Source organism: Chroicocephalus ridibundus, chromosome 3 (genome assembly GCF_963924245.1).
Source record: "Chroicocephalus ridibundus chromosome 3, bChrRid1.1, whole genome shotgun sequence".
NCBI lineage: Eukaryota > Metazoa > Chordata > Aves > Charadriiformes > Laridae > Chroicocephalus > Chroicocephalus ridibundus.
In genome coordinates this window covers 19,698,073-19,710,848 of record NC_086286.1, presented here as the reverse complement: position 1 = coordinate 19,710,848, position 12,776 = coordinate 19,698,073, and the positions used below count along the sequence as shown (strand labels likewise).

Here is a 12,776-nt window from a genome sequence, read left to right as displayed (position 1 = left end):
AACCAAATGCATAGCAAACGAATTCTTGGCTTTGTTTGTCCAGTACAGAACTAACTAATGTTTAAGTAAGAAAGGAATATATGCAATTAACTAAACTGGAACACTTAAAACTATGTAACAAACAGATATTCTTATTCCTTTTTGTTTACATTTCAGACCGCATACAGCCGTTACATGAAACAAAGATGTCAACTCCTAATTGCATTCTAAAAGCAAGATACATTACTGCTTACCTTTAATAAGGGATGGATTTTTTCTACTGGGAGAGATAACGGATTTCTTCGTTTCCTCTTCTCAATAGCAGACTGGGCATCAGCTATTGCCCACTTATCAATAGGATGGGGAAAGCTTTTTTGAACACGATCCTTAAAAAAAGAGGACTAAAGGGTAAATGGACAATCTGAATGAGCTTAGCAGTTACTACATTATCAAATCGCTTTCCATTACTTAAAGGAATGTTTGCTAATATTAGTATTTCAGCTATAAAGCTTGTACAACATGTGTAAATTTCATAATTTTGGTACACACTACTCACTACATTCATAAAGCTGTATCAGAATATTATTATCATAGAATAATCAGGTGCTCAAAGTTTGAGAAATGCCAGAATTAAGTTGCCATTGCAGGCACAATTTGCTCCCCTTGTGCACATGCTTGGTAATTCATCACTTAAATACACAACTACATTTTATCCTAGCATTTTATTTGCTTTACAGAATGGTCACTGAATGAGATATGAGTTTTCTGCTTCACCTTTACTGGTCAGCACATGGTCTAGATTGCACGCATGCAAACTGCTCTGACGATGGCAATGAACATAACAGGAAAAGAGAACATCCAACAGCACTCCCATATTTTAAAACAGTTTCATAGCCTACAGTTGGACCATATATACCCCATTTTATTTACTCCTTCCAGCAGCCAGGGTGCCTGAGGACACCTACACCCTCCCATGCATTAAGCAACCCTCCTGCTGGAACTCACACACAGGTCTCTGGAGGTTCAAAAGCTTCACAGTTTTTGGTAGCCCTGGTGTTCAGAGATGCCAGAAGTCTGATTTGTCAGATTACATCACATTTTATTTTTTCAGACTACAGTTCCCACTGACTGTTTCGGTTGCAAGTGCTCACTTATGTAAATATGACCCCCCCGTTTGAGCAACCATGAAATGAGGAAGATGAAGTTAATGACCACTTACAAAGAGCTGGTAGAGGACAAGGTACACAAACAAAAAAAACTTTTTGACAAAAAACTGGGACAGAATACAATTCTATAAAGGTGGCACCCAACTTTCCAAAGTACAGGCTTTTCTTTTTCTCCCCTCATCATAACACTACTGCAAAAGGAAAGCAGAGGTCCTACCAAAAAAAAAGAAGTCTCATTCACTATCTAATATCAAGTCACTCCCCTAACAAAGTCCAGCCTGCTGACTGAACAATGAAGGTGTCCTGGGGAAAAATAAATGTGTGTGACCATATAATTAAAGACAGCATCACTATGCATAAACACAAAGGAGGTAAACTGAGGTTGCTTGATCATCTCTAATTCTTGCATTTCTCACCCTGACTTCACAGCCATAATGCACACATAATGCAATGCTGTGTGTCACGTTTTTTTTTAGCATTGTTTAAAACACAGCATTAAACAATCTTCCACAAACCTCTTGTCTCTTGAGCTGCCAGACCAGAATGATGTTGCAAAACAGGCCAGCTATTAAAGGGGATACTGGAAACACCATTAGAGGTGTCAGTGTTCAAAAGAGAAGAGGAAGGGCGAAATTAATGGATCTTGAGCTCAAAGACAGATTTTTTTTTTTTTTGCCATTAGTCCACTTTCTTCAGAACGCAAGGAAGTTGCATCTTGTTTTGTTACCCAACCCGGACCAGGCACAGCCCCTGAGTACTGGAAACCACCAGGCACATAGAGTCTGTAGTGTGGCACCAAAGTCTTAGTTAAGCACAAATGGCTACCAAAATATTCATGGGCTTACAAACTTAACTCATTTAGCGTAACTAATTTGTTTCTCAGATAGAGAAACTCTTCTCAGATCAAGCCCTCTTCTCAAACATCAAGCTGCTTTGCTGAGCAACACAGGTTGTAGGTCTTTGAAAAGGGAACTGTAAGAGAAGAGGTTTCTATATAAAGGAAAGAAACGTTCCTCAACTCGTTCTGAGAAAGTGAGTGAACTGTTGTTGTTCAAATTTCCTGGAGAGCAGGGGGTATGTCAGCCTAAATCACCACGCTGAGAGAGCAGCACAGAGCCTCAGACTAAGCAGCTATAGTTTGCAGGCATCATCAGTGGAGGAAAAAAGGTCTTTTGAAAGGAACCAGTTAGCTTTATGTACACAAGTTACACTCACCATCTATTATACAGTAATACAGATCAGAGAGAGTTCTACTGTGCACTGAACAACAAATTAAATTGATAGGAAAATCAGAAAGGTAACTCCGCAGGCTTCCTGTGGAAGGTTCTGCTACATAAAGATACATAATTACTACTTTCCCTTTACATTGTGAAATGATTAATATCTTAACTTTTCATGTAACGGTTCAAATTATTACTGATTTGTAATAATTATTCTCTATACCTCTACATCCAGAAAACTTCTTGGTTGAGCTTGACACAACATATTTAACAACTGGAGAATTAACTCCTCCACATACTGTAACGCATCTTCAGTAGAGGAAAGTTTAGGATGAACTTGCACCTGAACCTATAGGAAATAGAAGAATTCAAGCTTTGAGTTTTGCTCTTCCCCAAACCACATGCTTTACTTGCAAAAAAAAAAAAAAAAAAAAGATGACAAAAGAATGAGCCAAACAGCTCAGAAAAATCCAACCCCAAAACATTGCTCTATTAAGGCACACCAGACCAACATGACTGAAACACTCATCTACACCCGACAGAAATATAAATCTCCAATGTACTCAAATCACTGTAAGTGACATTTAATGTCAAGAAAACAGCTAATTAATAACAGTGCTTAGCAATGCAATTAGGAAACTGTTTTAAAAACCTGCATATATTTATCTTTCTCCCCTAGCTCTTAAACCACTCTTTGGCCAAGACATTTCTGACAGGGTTTTCTCCCTTGTACAATTCGTTATTCATCACTCAATCTATAACAACAAAATACAGAACTTTTTTCACAGGGAACACTACAAAACCAGCAATGATTTCAGCAGTATTTATCCTTCAAATTATTTGGTCCATTCTCAATTAGCTCTCACTAAAATAAAATTGGTTTAGGTTTGTTTCCACACTGATTTTTTACAAAGATGACAGCCTCTAGAGTAAAAAACACTTCAAAAACCACTAAAAGGTGCTGTCCTGGCATTAAGTGGCAGTTCAGAGGTTTTGAAATACACAACTATACATCTACTTGTATGTCCTAAGCGTCTCTAAATTCTCACTGGTGTAAATCCCACTGAGGCACGATCCTCTTTGCTCCTCCCATTATTTCTCCAGACAGTCATTTAACTTCTGAAACAAGCCTCCAGTATAGCTTTCCTTTGCACTTCTGTAGTTCACAAAATAGCACAGTTTTAACCAGTTTTAAGTTTCGGGTATGCAAAGCTCAGTGCTTCAGAGCTTAAGCTGACAGGCAGTTTAGTCTCAATCCTACACCAATGGCAAATATTATGCCAGAACAAGCTGACTGCTAACTTTCGCAACGCATCTTTCAAGCCCGAATTTCATCATTTTACCCTTCCACTGCACACAACTCAAAATGCCTGCAGTTCTCTCAATCACTAACACAAGAGCTTAACCACCTTAAACCAAAACCCAACAATCTGTCTCATCCAAATATTAAACCCATGTCTATATTCAAATAATGGTGCCATAATTATTTAATTTCACACCTGAGTTTTCATTCCTGTTTGGAGTTATTGCAAGAATTAAGTGTTATGAAGTTCAAACACACAACAGCCTCAAATAGAAATGCACTTGCCTGCTAAGGCACTCATTAGCTTGAAAACTTCATGTCTGGGCATAGTCCTCGTGCTCATTTAACTGCTGTTCAGATTTAAATATCATGTGTTTAGTTTCTTGCAGATTGCATACCCTTATGCAGCAGGTCTTAAAGAACATCTACAGAAGTTATTGCTTTTCTAACTTAAAAGCATTCTGGCAAAAATAGAACAAGAGAACTTCTCTTCATTTGACCAGATAACGCAACAATTTTGACTATGCCAACAGTTTCATTTTTCCTAAGAACTTCACCATGCACAGCTACAGAGTCTGTTTGTGGAGGTACCTGAGTAACAGCATGCCCAGCAGTCCCAAGCACTATTTACAATTCAAACACTGACATCTGAAATACTGTACCAGCTTAGAACACCTTAATACCAGAAATTACAGACTTGCAGAAGTATTCTCTTAAAGATCAGAGCTGATCTGAGCTGCTGGAAGATGCTGCCTTTAATGGTTTTTTATTAAAAGCAGAACTGGACAAATTTGTATTACATTGTCTCTACAGTATACTGTAGCACTTTGTATTTCGAGAAGCGTTAAATTACCAAGTCAATCCGACAGTAAAAATACAGAGCATGATAAACCGGAGTGATGAAGAGCAGCTCTATTTTCTCCTTTGCTTAGAAAACAGATTGTAGACTTAAATAGCCTCATCACAACTCTTTCGGTCTGTAACACAGAGTCTAGAGGAATAAGAACAAACAAACAAAAATACCAGACCAGGCCATGACCCGAAACATTATCCATAGTCAGCTGAAACAAGAGTCAACAGCGATAACCTACTCCCAGTTCGGGAGATAAAGTTCCAAACATTTTTCCTAAGCATTTATGTTTGGGGCCAGTTACATCATTCTTCTCAAAGGCCACCATCTTCTGGCTCTATCAAGCTCTACTTTAGTAGAATATCCACCTCCTCAGAGGAAAACATCATGAGGCGCCATTGGCTTGCCAGCGTAGTTTATCTATATAGGTAGGTAGTAAATAAGCTTCAATGCTACTTAATTGAGATTTAGTATCATTTAGGGTTCAAAGTCATACAAGCAAAAGCAAGAAAACAACTAGACTAACACGGAAAATTACAGGATAGCTTGGTGTACCATTATTGTAGAAACGTGTAATTTTATTATCTGCACTACTGTAGTACCTAAAGGCTTAGACTAAGAATGAAACAGCGTTATCTGAGGGTACTCAAAGTAAGTCCCAAGAAGTCCATTATCTAAGACGTGATGCAAGACTGGGTAAGATACAAGATTTAGTAAGAGAAGACAAGAAATGAGCACATCTGTTAGCATACACGGTCACGTGACTAATTTCAAAAAAGAAGATCAAGTTACCAGGGGGTTTCCATCTTTCTCATAAAGTCAGCTCAGATTTTAAATTAAAAAAAAAAACAAACAACAAAACCAACACTGGGCCACCCTGCCTTATCACCCTTGAAAAGAAGGAGTATGGCTTGAACCCCACCAGATCCTTCACAGTCCTATTTTAGGAATACACGATAAAAACAGACTAACAACTTCTGAAAAGTCTAGTGATGTTTAGATAAGATTCTTATCTAAACATTTAACTTCTTCCTTAAATAAATGACAGAACCTATCCCTGCCCTCCTTACACACATACAAAAATGTCTGTCTTATGATAAGGGAAATTACTAAAAGAGCACCTCAAGATCTTTTCACAAAAGCCTTGATTCTTCAGAATACCCCAACAAATTCTGATGGCCAAATACAATCTACATCAGCTACAAAACCCTGCCGCCACAGCTCCGTTCTCAGTCATCTGATCACTTTTTGGAATGTTCAGTCTTCTCAATCTTTTTTAATTGTCAAAAGGGAAACAACCAGCATTCTCTTTACTTGAGGATAAGCAGAGCCAGCATTTCTTCAACAGCTTTTCACGCTCTGTTTAAGAACATGAGCAGAGACAAGCAGTGTCTTCTTAAGAAAATCCACAGCACATCAGGAAAATCCTATGATAAGACCACTTGGCTTTTTTTTGTTTTCCTTCCCTTAAAGTCAACAAAAGCAAGGCATTTCTATCAGGAATGGCAACAACTTAAAAATTAGGCAAGCATAAGCCTAAACTGACAGAAAAAGTCCATGAAACCAACTAAAAAAAAAAAGTGCTTAATGAGTAATACAAAGATAAATATATCTGATCTTGCTTTATAACCCTTAGCAACTTATTTTATGTAAAGCTTTCTCAAACCATTCCTTTAAAACTCTAAATAATAAATTAGTATATAAACACTCCCACAAGCCTCATGGGAGGCAGTAGGGACCTAGACCACAAGATGACCCAAACCGGAGTCTAGACCGGCACACAGTAGCTCATTCTGCACTGGAAAGAGGTGTTCAAGAACAGACAAGAAAGGAAAACTCACACAGTGAATTTAACAATCTGGTTGATGCAAAACCACGCTTCCTTAGCAACAGTTTTCAGTTACCTCTTCCACACATGGCCTAATTTATGGCGATTCTAAAGCTGAAAAATTTCAGCTTACAATCGAAAAACCTCTCCGAAGACTTCTCAAGGGAACTTCACATGTGACACAAACACCAGTGTAACACTCCCAAATCATCGTTAACAACCAATGCAATCAGGCTTGTGGTTCCCAGTTGTTCTGCTAAATACAGAACACACCAGAAAAATCCTACACGTGAAAGGCTGCAGAGAGAACACCACCAAACTGAGTCCCATCAGGAGCAGCAGAAGCTCCAGCAGCTTCAGGAAAGCGCGTAACAGAATGCAATCATTCTAAAGCGACGTAACAAACTGAAATAAAAATGAAGCAGCTACTGTTGATTAGAGATAATTTTTTTCACATCTGGGCAAGACTACCCATCTACTGAGATTGTGGCAAGAAGTCACAGAACAAATCAAAACCCAACACCTGCTAAAGAACAGCTGCACTTCACTGCAAGTGCAGGTACTGCCATGCAGCCAGTCTCACTCGGTGGAAGCCGAAGTGCTTGTAAGAAAGTGCCTAAAGGGAAAAACCCACCATATTTCCCACAGCATTTTAATAATAAAATGGAAGAAGCTGTAATGAGACAACAGACCAATCTGTTTTCCAAAGCACTATGGGAAAGGGTGAAACTTTACTGATTATAAGCATTTTTCTAAACCTCCTCTAAACCTAAAATTTTCTAAGCCTTCGCAGACACAGTTTATTCAACAGATTATTAGTAGAAATGACTTGGCCACGGAGCAGGTTTTTCTGGGAGGGAAGTTGTTTCTTCAGTAACTATGAAAGTCTTTGCTGATGTTATAACCCTTACTTCTAGTCAACATATCTTTTGTTAATCTCCCCTCAATGACTACAAAACTACTGACAAGCAACTGCTTATCACTAAAACATTCCAGGATGAAATATTTTATGTATGGCCTGCATGGATGAGTGTTCTCATGGTGCAAACACTCCATAAAAATCTCTTTTCTTCTATTCTTGTACATCTCTGCTGATATTTGGCAACCCTGCCCATGTTTTGTTATCTTGACCAATTAAAAATCCAGTAAATTAAAACAAGCACAAATGTCTTGGATCCACACTTCAGCAACAATTCACTGAGGCCACAAGACTCAGATTGTTGCTAACATTTCTCTTGATGTATGAAGGCAACAATATTACATTGCACCAGTGAGCACGTGAAAAAACTTAAAGACTTGAACCGTAGGAGGATCTTAACTTCATCCTCCATAGCCATCAGAAGAACAGTGAACCCAACGCAATCAGAAATTAAGCATGTTGTATATCTGCAGTGAAGCAGTGCCAAGAATAAGTGCCATTCTGAGTAGCAAGTGGCAACTGGACTGTCATCGATTTGATGAACTAGGTAGTAAAAAAGTCAGGCAGAAGTATCTTTGTCACCCACAGCTTCCCAAGCTCTCTGTAATCACTGAAGCAGCTCTTCTCATGTCTTTTGCTCCATGAAAGGTACAGAAGACTGACTATACAATACATGGAGTACCTGGAAGCACGCTGTCTGGAACAGCTTCCTCAGTTGACGAAGCAAATCCCCCTCAGCTGTCAAGCCACATCAGCCTAATCATTTTGACCACAACAGATTCTGAGAGCACCCCTTGTGAACTGCCCAACTGATTCAAAACAACTTGAGGTACACAAACAGTGGAATATCCATACGGTAAGAAAGTTCTTCTGTTTTTCTCAATCATTGAATTCCTTAAGGTATCGATCAGTAAGGACGACATGCTGCCTACCGTAAAAACCAACATATCAGGGAAGAAGCAAGTCACAGGCATGCAGAGAAATTCTGACTGCATAAACAAGCAAGATGAAGACACAAAGAAAGATGTTTAGTTATAAACTTTTGGATAGTTTTTCCTAGAATAAAGTATATAAATTCACTAGTGCAGGAACCCCAATGCTGGAAGAGGCATCACTTCGCAGTGTCCCTTCTGAGTCCTTTTTCCAAGGTGTATTAAAAGCCACGTATCTCCATCGCCAGCCACCCAAGAGCGCTGGTGTTTCATGTGTCTTGAATCCTCTGTCTTCAGCCCCAGCATCTCACCTTCTGTCCATCTCTGCAACTACAACTTCAGACACCAGCTGTTATTCTTACTTCCTTTTCTTGTACCTCATCATCACAATTACTGTGTTCCATCAGCAACCAAGGTTCTCTGTAACACTTCTCTTTTGCTGCTTCAAAATTACAGTGACCAGGCAGAGTAGCATCTCAGTACACATCATTTTCTTCCTAATTGAGTGCACTGGAGTCTATCTTGACAGCATCTGAAAGAGAATTGGAGGAAAAGGAATTACACTATGATCTGAATAGTACAATAGCTGCTTTTTACAAATGCAGCTGTTCAGTGCAAATACAGTTCTATTGTTAAGGTTCACATCTAATGAAATACAAGGCATGGTCTCCTAAGAATCTGTTGATGTAGGAAGAGATTTACTACATAGTCTTCGTTTTGTTGCTTGATTAAAAAGACCCAGAATCAAAATAGCTTTCTTTTTTCCAATGAGTTGTTTGCAATGATTCAACAATACCTATCTTTTAAGAAGGTGATTCCGAGGCTGTAGTTTAAGCTCTGCATTGCAAGCCAACTCACAGTTACAAAAGGGCAATAGTATTTTAACAATTCAGCCCACGTGTGGCAGCTTTCCCCAATAGCTGCAAACACTCCATCCTGGTATACTTACTTTAACAGTGTTAAATTAAACACCACTCTCCTCATAGGAGATATTAATTCAACATAGGTCCTCCCAAACTATTAAGCCTCATTCGCAGCTATGCAGGAAATCATCACAATCCTATCTGTGCACCTGCCTGGTTTCAAGGCAGAGTTCAGAAAGCAGCTTGCTGTCACTACCTGAGAAGGAGTGTCAGCACCTGGTCAGCTAACAGGGGAAACAAAGGAAAGATTCTTCTCTAGTAACAACAGGATGTACATGAGCTTTACATAATCTCACTCCTACTGAGATAGCATGCTCTGGCAATTTAGCAGACAAAGCCACACAGCACTAGTTTCCCTCCAGGACCATTCTGCCCTTTGACCTCATTGGCATATGCTGCCACTTTCTCTACTTTGCTACCCAAAGACATGAGCTGTACCTGGAGGCCAGTGTGTGGGACTAGTAGAGCTATGGGTCAGTGTCTCAGACCCACTGGCTGCAGAACTGCAGTATCGCACCTGACTTGTGAACAACAACAGATGATTGTCAAAGCAAGTACGCTGCAATGTTCACAGTTTTACCTGCCACCTACAACAGGTTCATTACTTTATGGGGCCTTTATCAGGGCTAAATAATATAATAAGTTAGTAAATATTATAATATAGTAAGTTAGTAAAATACCCAATTTGGTTTCTCCATTAATGAAGAAGCCATGAAGATAATAGTTTAGTATTTTCGTCTGCCATTTACTTTTCCTGTAACTCAAGTATTCAGCTGTTCAGTAAATCAGGTAACAATATGGACAGATCCTTCATTTCTACCTTTACAGGGACAGCAATAACAAACAGCAGAAGACTATGCTTCTGGAGCACAGAGGGCAACAGCCTGGGAGAAGATAAGAAACAGGTGGTGATCTCATGAAGAACCAAGGTTAAAAGAGTTAACACCTGCCAGCCAGTTGCAAGTTTGAGCGTGAAGCCTTCAGAACTAACTCCACCTCACCGCTCTACCCATTGTAAGAAACAGAGCACAGCACAACAAAACCAAGACAACTATACCTTGCAGGGCCAGTTTGTCATCCTTGGTAGCTTGTCATTGTTGGCCTTCTCTGTTCACTTCAGACTCCAGAATTCCTTTTCCCCCTCAAGGAATTTATCCAACTCCTTCAGCAAGTATCTTTAATGCAGGGTGACTCCACTAATGGCTTGTCCATTGCGAAGAAATCTTGTGCTTCAGATGTAGCAAGTAATTCCAAAGTCTCTTCCCATACTTTCCTCGAATCCTCACTCTACGTCCTTCAGTAGTTAGCACCGAGTCTCGTTCCAAATTAGATAAACCTCTGCTACACCATGGAATAAACCATCCTCCAAAAGGAACAAGCTCTTGCGGGGTTGAGACCTTGGGTAGCTCCAGTTGGATGGCTGTCCCAGCGCTTACGAGCACCACAAGCAGCAGAGAGTTGTATGGTTGGTGCAGAAGTGTAGTTTCAAAGAAGTGGCTATCAATCAGGGATACGACATTAACAGTACACACTACGGATGAGACAAGCAAGACTTCCAAGAACTGGATGAAACCGCAGTGCTGAAGACCTCAAAGAGCATGCCCAGAAAAGCAAGGCAACACATCGCAAGAGGAAATTAGGAAGAAATACCGAACCAGTACATGCACAACACTTGAGACTTCCAATTCATACTGCAGGATGCAATAGTTCAGCTAGCCCTAGGAGCAGGTCTTTTATGCAAAAGTTGCAGTTAATCACTGTAACAGTGACAGACTCAGAAAGCATTGCTGCGTGCAACTAAAAAGCATCAAATTCTGCAATCTGAAGCCAGTTCAAGCAACGGTGTCAGAAACCTCTTCTTTCTTAAGCCTTCTACTTTCTGGTCTCGGGCTGCAGAAGTGGAAGGGGAGCCCTCACCACTTTTTCTCTCTTCCAAACGAATTCTTTCCACACCACAGGTGCAAGCTTTACCATCCCAAGGGAGCAAGACTTGCTAGTTTGTCCTAACGAGGCCTTCTCAGCAAAATGGCATTTGAACTCAGAAAAGCTTAACTAAAAAGTCATTAAGCCCGAACACTAATTAACCAAAATTCTGCTAGTAGTTCCTCATAACGCCACCCCCCCCCCCGCCCCGTGTCACTTCTGGGCGCTAAGGGAGCCTAGCAGAAACCCGCAGCAGCGCTACTTGCTTCCTTCTCGGCGGAGGGGGGCGAGCATCCGCCTGCCCATTAGCCAGCTTCTACCTCCGCGGCTCCGTCTGTCAAAGCCAAGAGGGGCCGGCGGCCCCCTCCCGGCGGCGCCCGCCTGGCAGGGTGGCAACGACCGACCCCCAGAGCCGCTTCCGGGGCGCGGGGAGCGCCGGCCGGCCCCGCTGCCCCGGCTCGGCCGAGGCGCCGCGCCGCCCGCGGCCCACCCCGCGACGAGGCCAGGCCGAGCCGGCGCGACGGGCCGCGGGCCGAGCCGCCGCCGCCGCCGCCACGGCCCTGCCCGCCGGGGCGGGGGATCCCGCTCCCCCTCACCTTCTTGAGGGCGGGCACTAGCAGCCCCCGCCACTTGGGCGCGTTCTCCTCGCTGAAGAACTCGTAGAGCAGCGGCTGCGCCTGCATGGTGCCGCCGGGCCCGGCCCGCTCGGGGAGGCGGGCGGGGCGGGCCGGGCAGGCCGGGCCGGGCGCCGCGAGGAGGCCGCCGCGGGAGGGCTCGGCGCCCCTCAGTAGGAGGCCCGGTGGCCCCCTGCCGCAGCCGCCGCCGCCGCCACCGGCGGCAGGCCCGCAGCGGCGGGGGGAGGCGGCGGCTGCCGCATTCCCCGCCGCCGGCTCTCGGTGGTGGCCCCGGAGAGGGGGGGTGGGGGGGGAAACGAAAGCGGGGGGTGGAGGGGGTGGGCGGCGGGAGCGGGGTCACGCGGCGCGGCGCGCGGGCCGCGAGGGGCGGGGTCGGGCGCCCGGAGCGCGAGCGCCGCCGCCTCCCCGCTCTCCAGGCTCCCGTCCTACGCCCGCACGGCGACCGCCGCCGCGCACGCGCGCTGCCGCCCCGCCCCGCCGCGGCCGCGCCTGCGCCCCGGCGGCGCCCTTCTCCCCACCCCCCCCCCTCCGCCGGAAGTGACTTCACCAGGCGGCCATGTCGTCGTCCGCGCCCCCTGCCGGCGCGGATCCGCCGCTGCCGGGCCGGGTCGGGCCGCACGGAGGCGCCGGCGCTGCTGCGGTGGGGCCTGCGGGACTCCGCCGCCCGGGCAACGGACTGCAGCCCCACCGCGGCGGCCTCCGGCACGGACCGGAGAGCAGGGCTCAGCCGGGGCCCTTGGGTAGCACCTGGGACCCCTCCGCCACGAGGGCCAGGCTACGGGCCGCGCCCACCCAGAGAGGGTCCGGCAGCGGCGGGGTGGTGTCCCCACACAGCCCTGCGGAGGCCTGGGGAAGAGGGGGGGCTTTGGGTCCATGTCACGCCCCCGTGGAGCTGTGCTTGGGCAAGCAGGGCCCCTCAGCCCCTCTCCTGGCTGATCATCGAGGCTTTGGTCCCTGTAGGCGCGGCTGATCTCACTGACGGCGTCTCACCAGCATCACTTGCCAGGGTGACCTGGAGCGCAAGGAGATGGCACCTGCCTGTGACTACCAGCTGCCTGCTCAGAGCCGGAGGTGGTGGAGTGGTGGTACTCTTCCCTG

The 12,776-nt window shown here is 44.4% G+C and overlaps 1 protein-coding gene across 4 annotated transcripts in view; it reads right to left on the bottom strand.

Annotated features, from left to right (window-relative positions):
* The window catches only part of SOS1 (SOS Ras/Rac guanine nucleotide exchange factor 1), a 49,833-nt gene extending 37,727 nt beyond the window's left edge, over positions 1–12,106 (bottom strand). Inside the window, exons 1-4 of one of the 4 annotated variants that reach the window (XM_063328276.1) lie at positions 10,178–11,136; positions 8,509–8,729; positions 2,589–2,714; positions 234–365 (exon numbers count right to left, since the gene is read on the bottom strand). In XM_063328276.1, the coding sequence (XP_063184346.1) occupies positions 234–365; positions 2,589–2,630 (174 nt within the window). In that variant the 5' untranslated portion in view covers positions 2,631–2,714; positions 8,509–8,729; positions 10,178–11,136. Of the gene's footprint in view, positions 1–233; positions 366–2,588; positions 2,715–7,947; positions 8,129–8,508; positions 8,730–10,177; positions 11,137–11,639 lie in introns of those variants that run through there. The other 3 variants (XM_063328273.1, XM_063328275.1, XM_063328274.1) reach the window with 3 other exon arrangements.
* Positions 12,107–12,776: the final 670 nt, after the last annotated feature.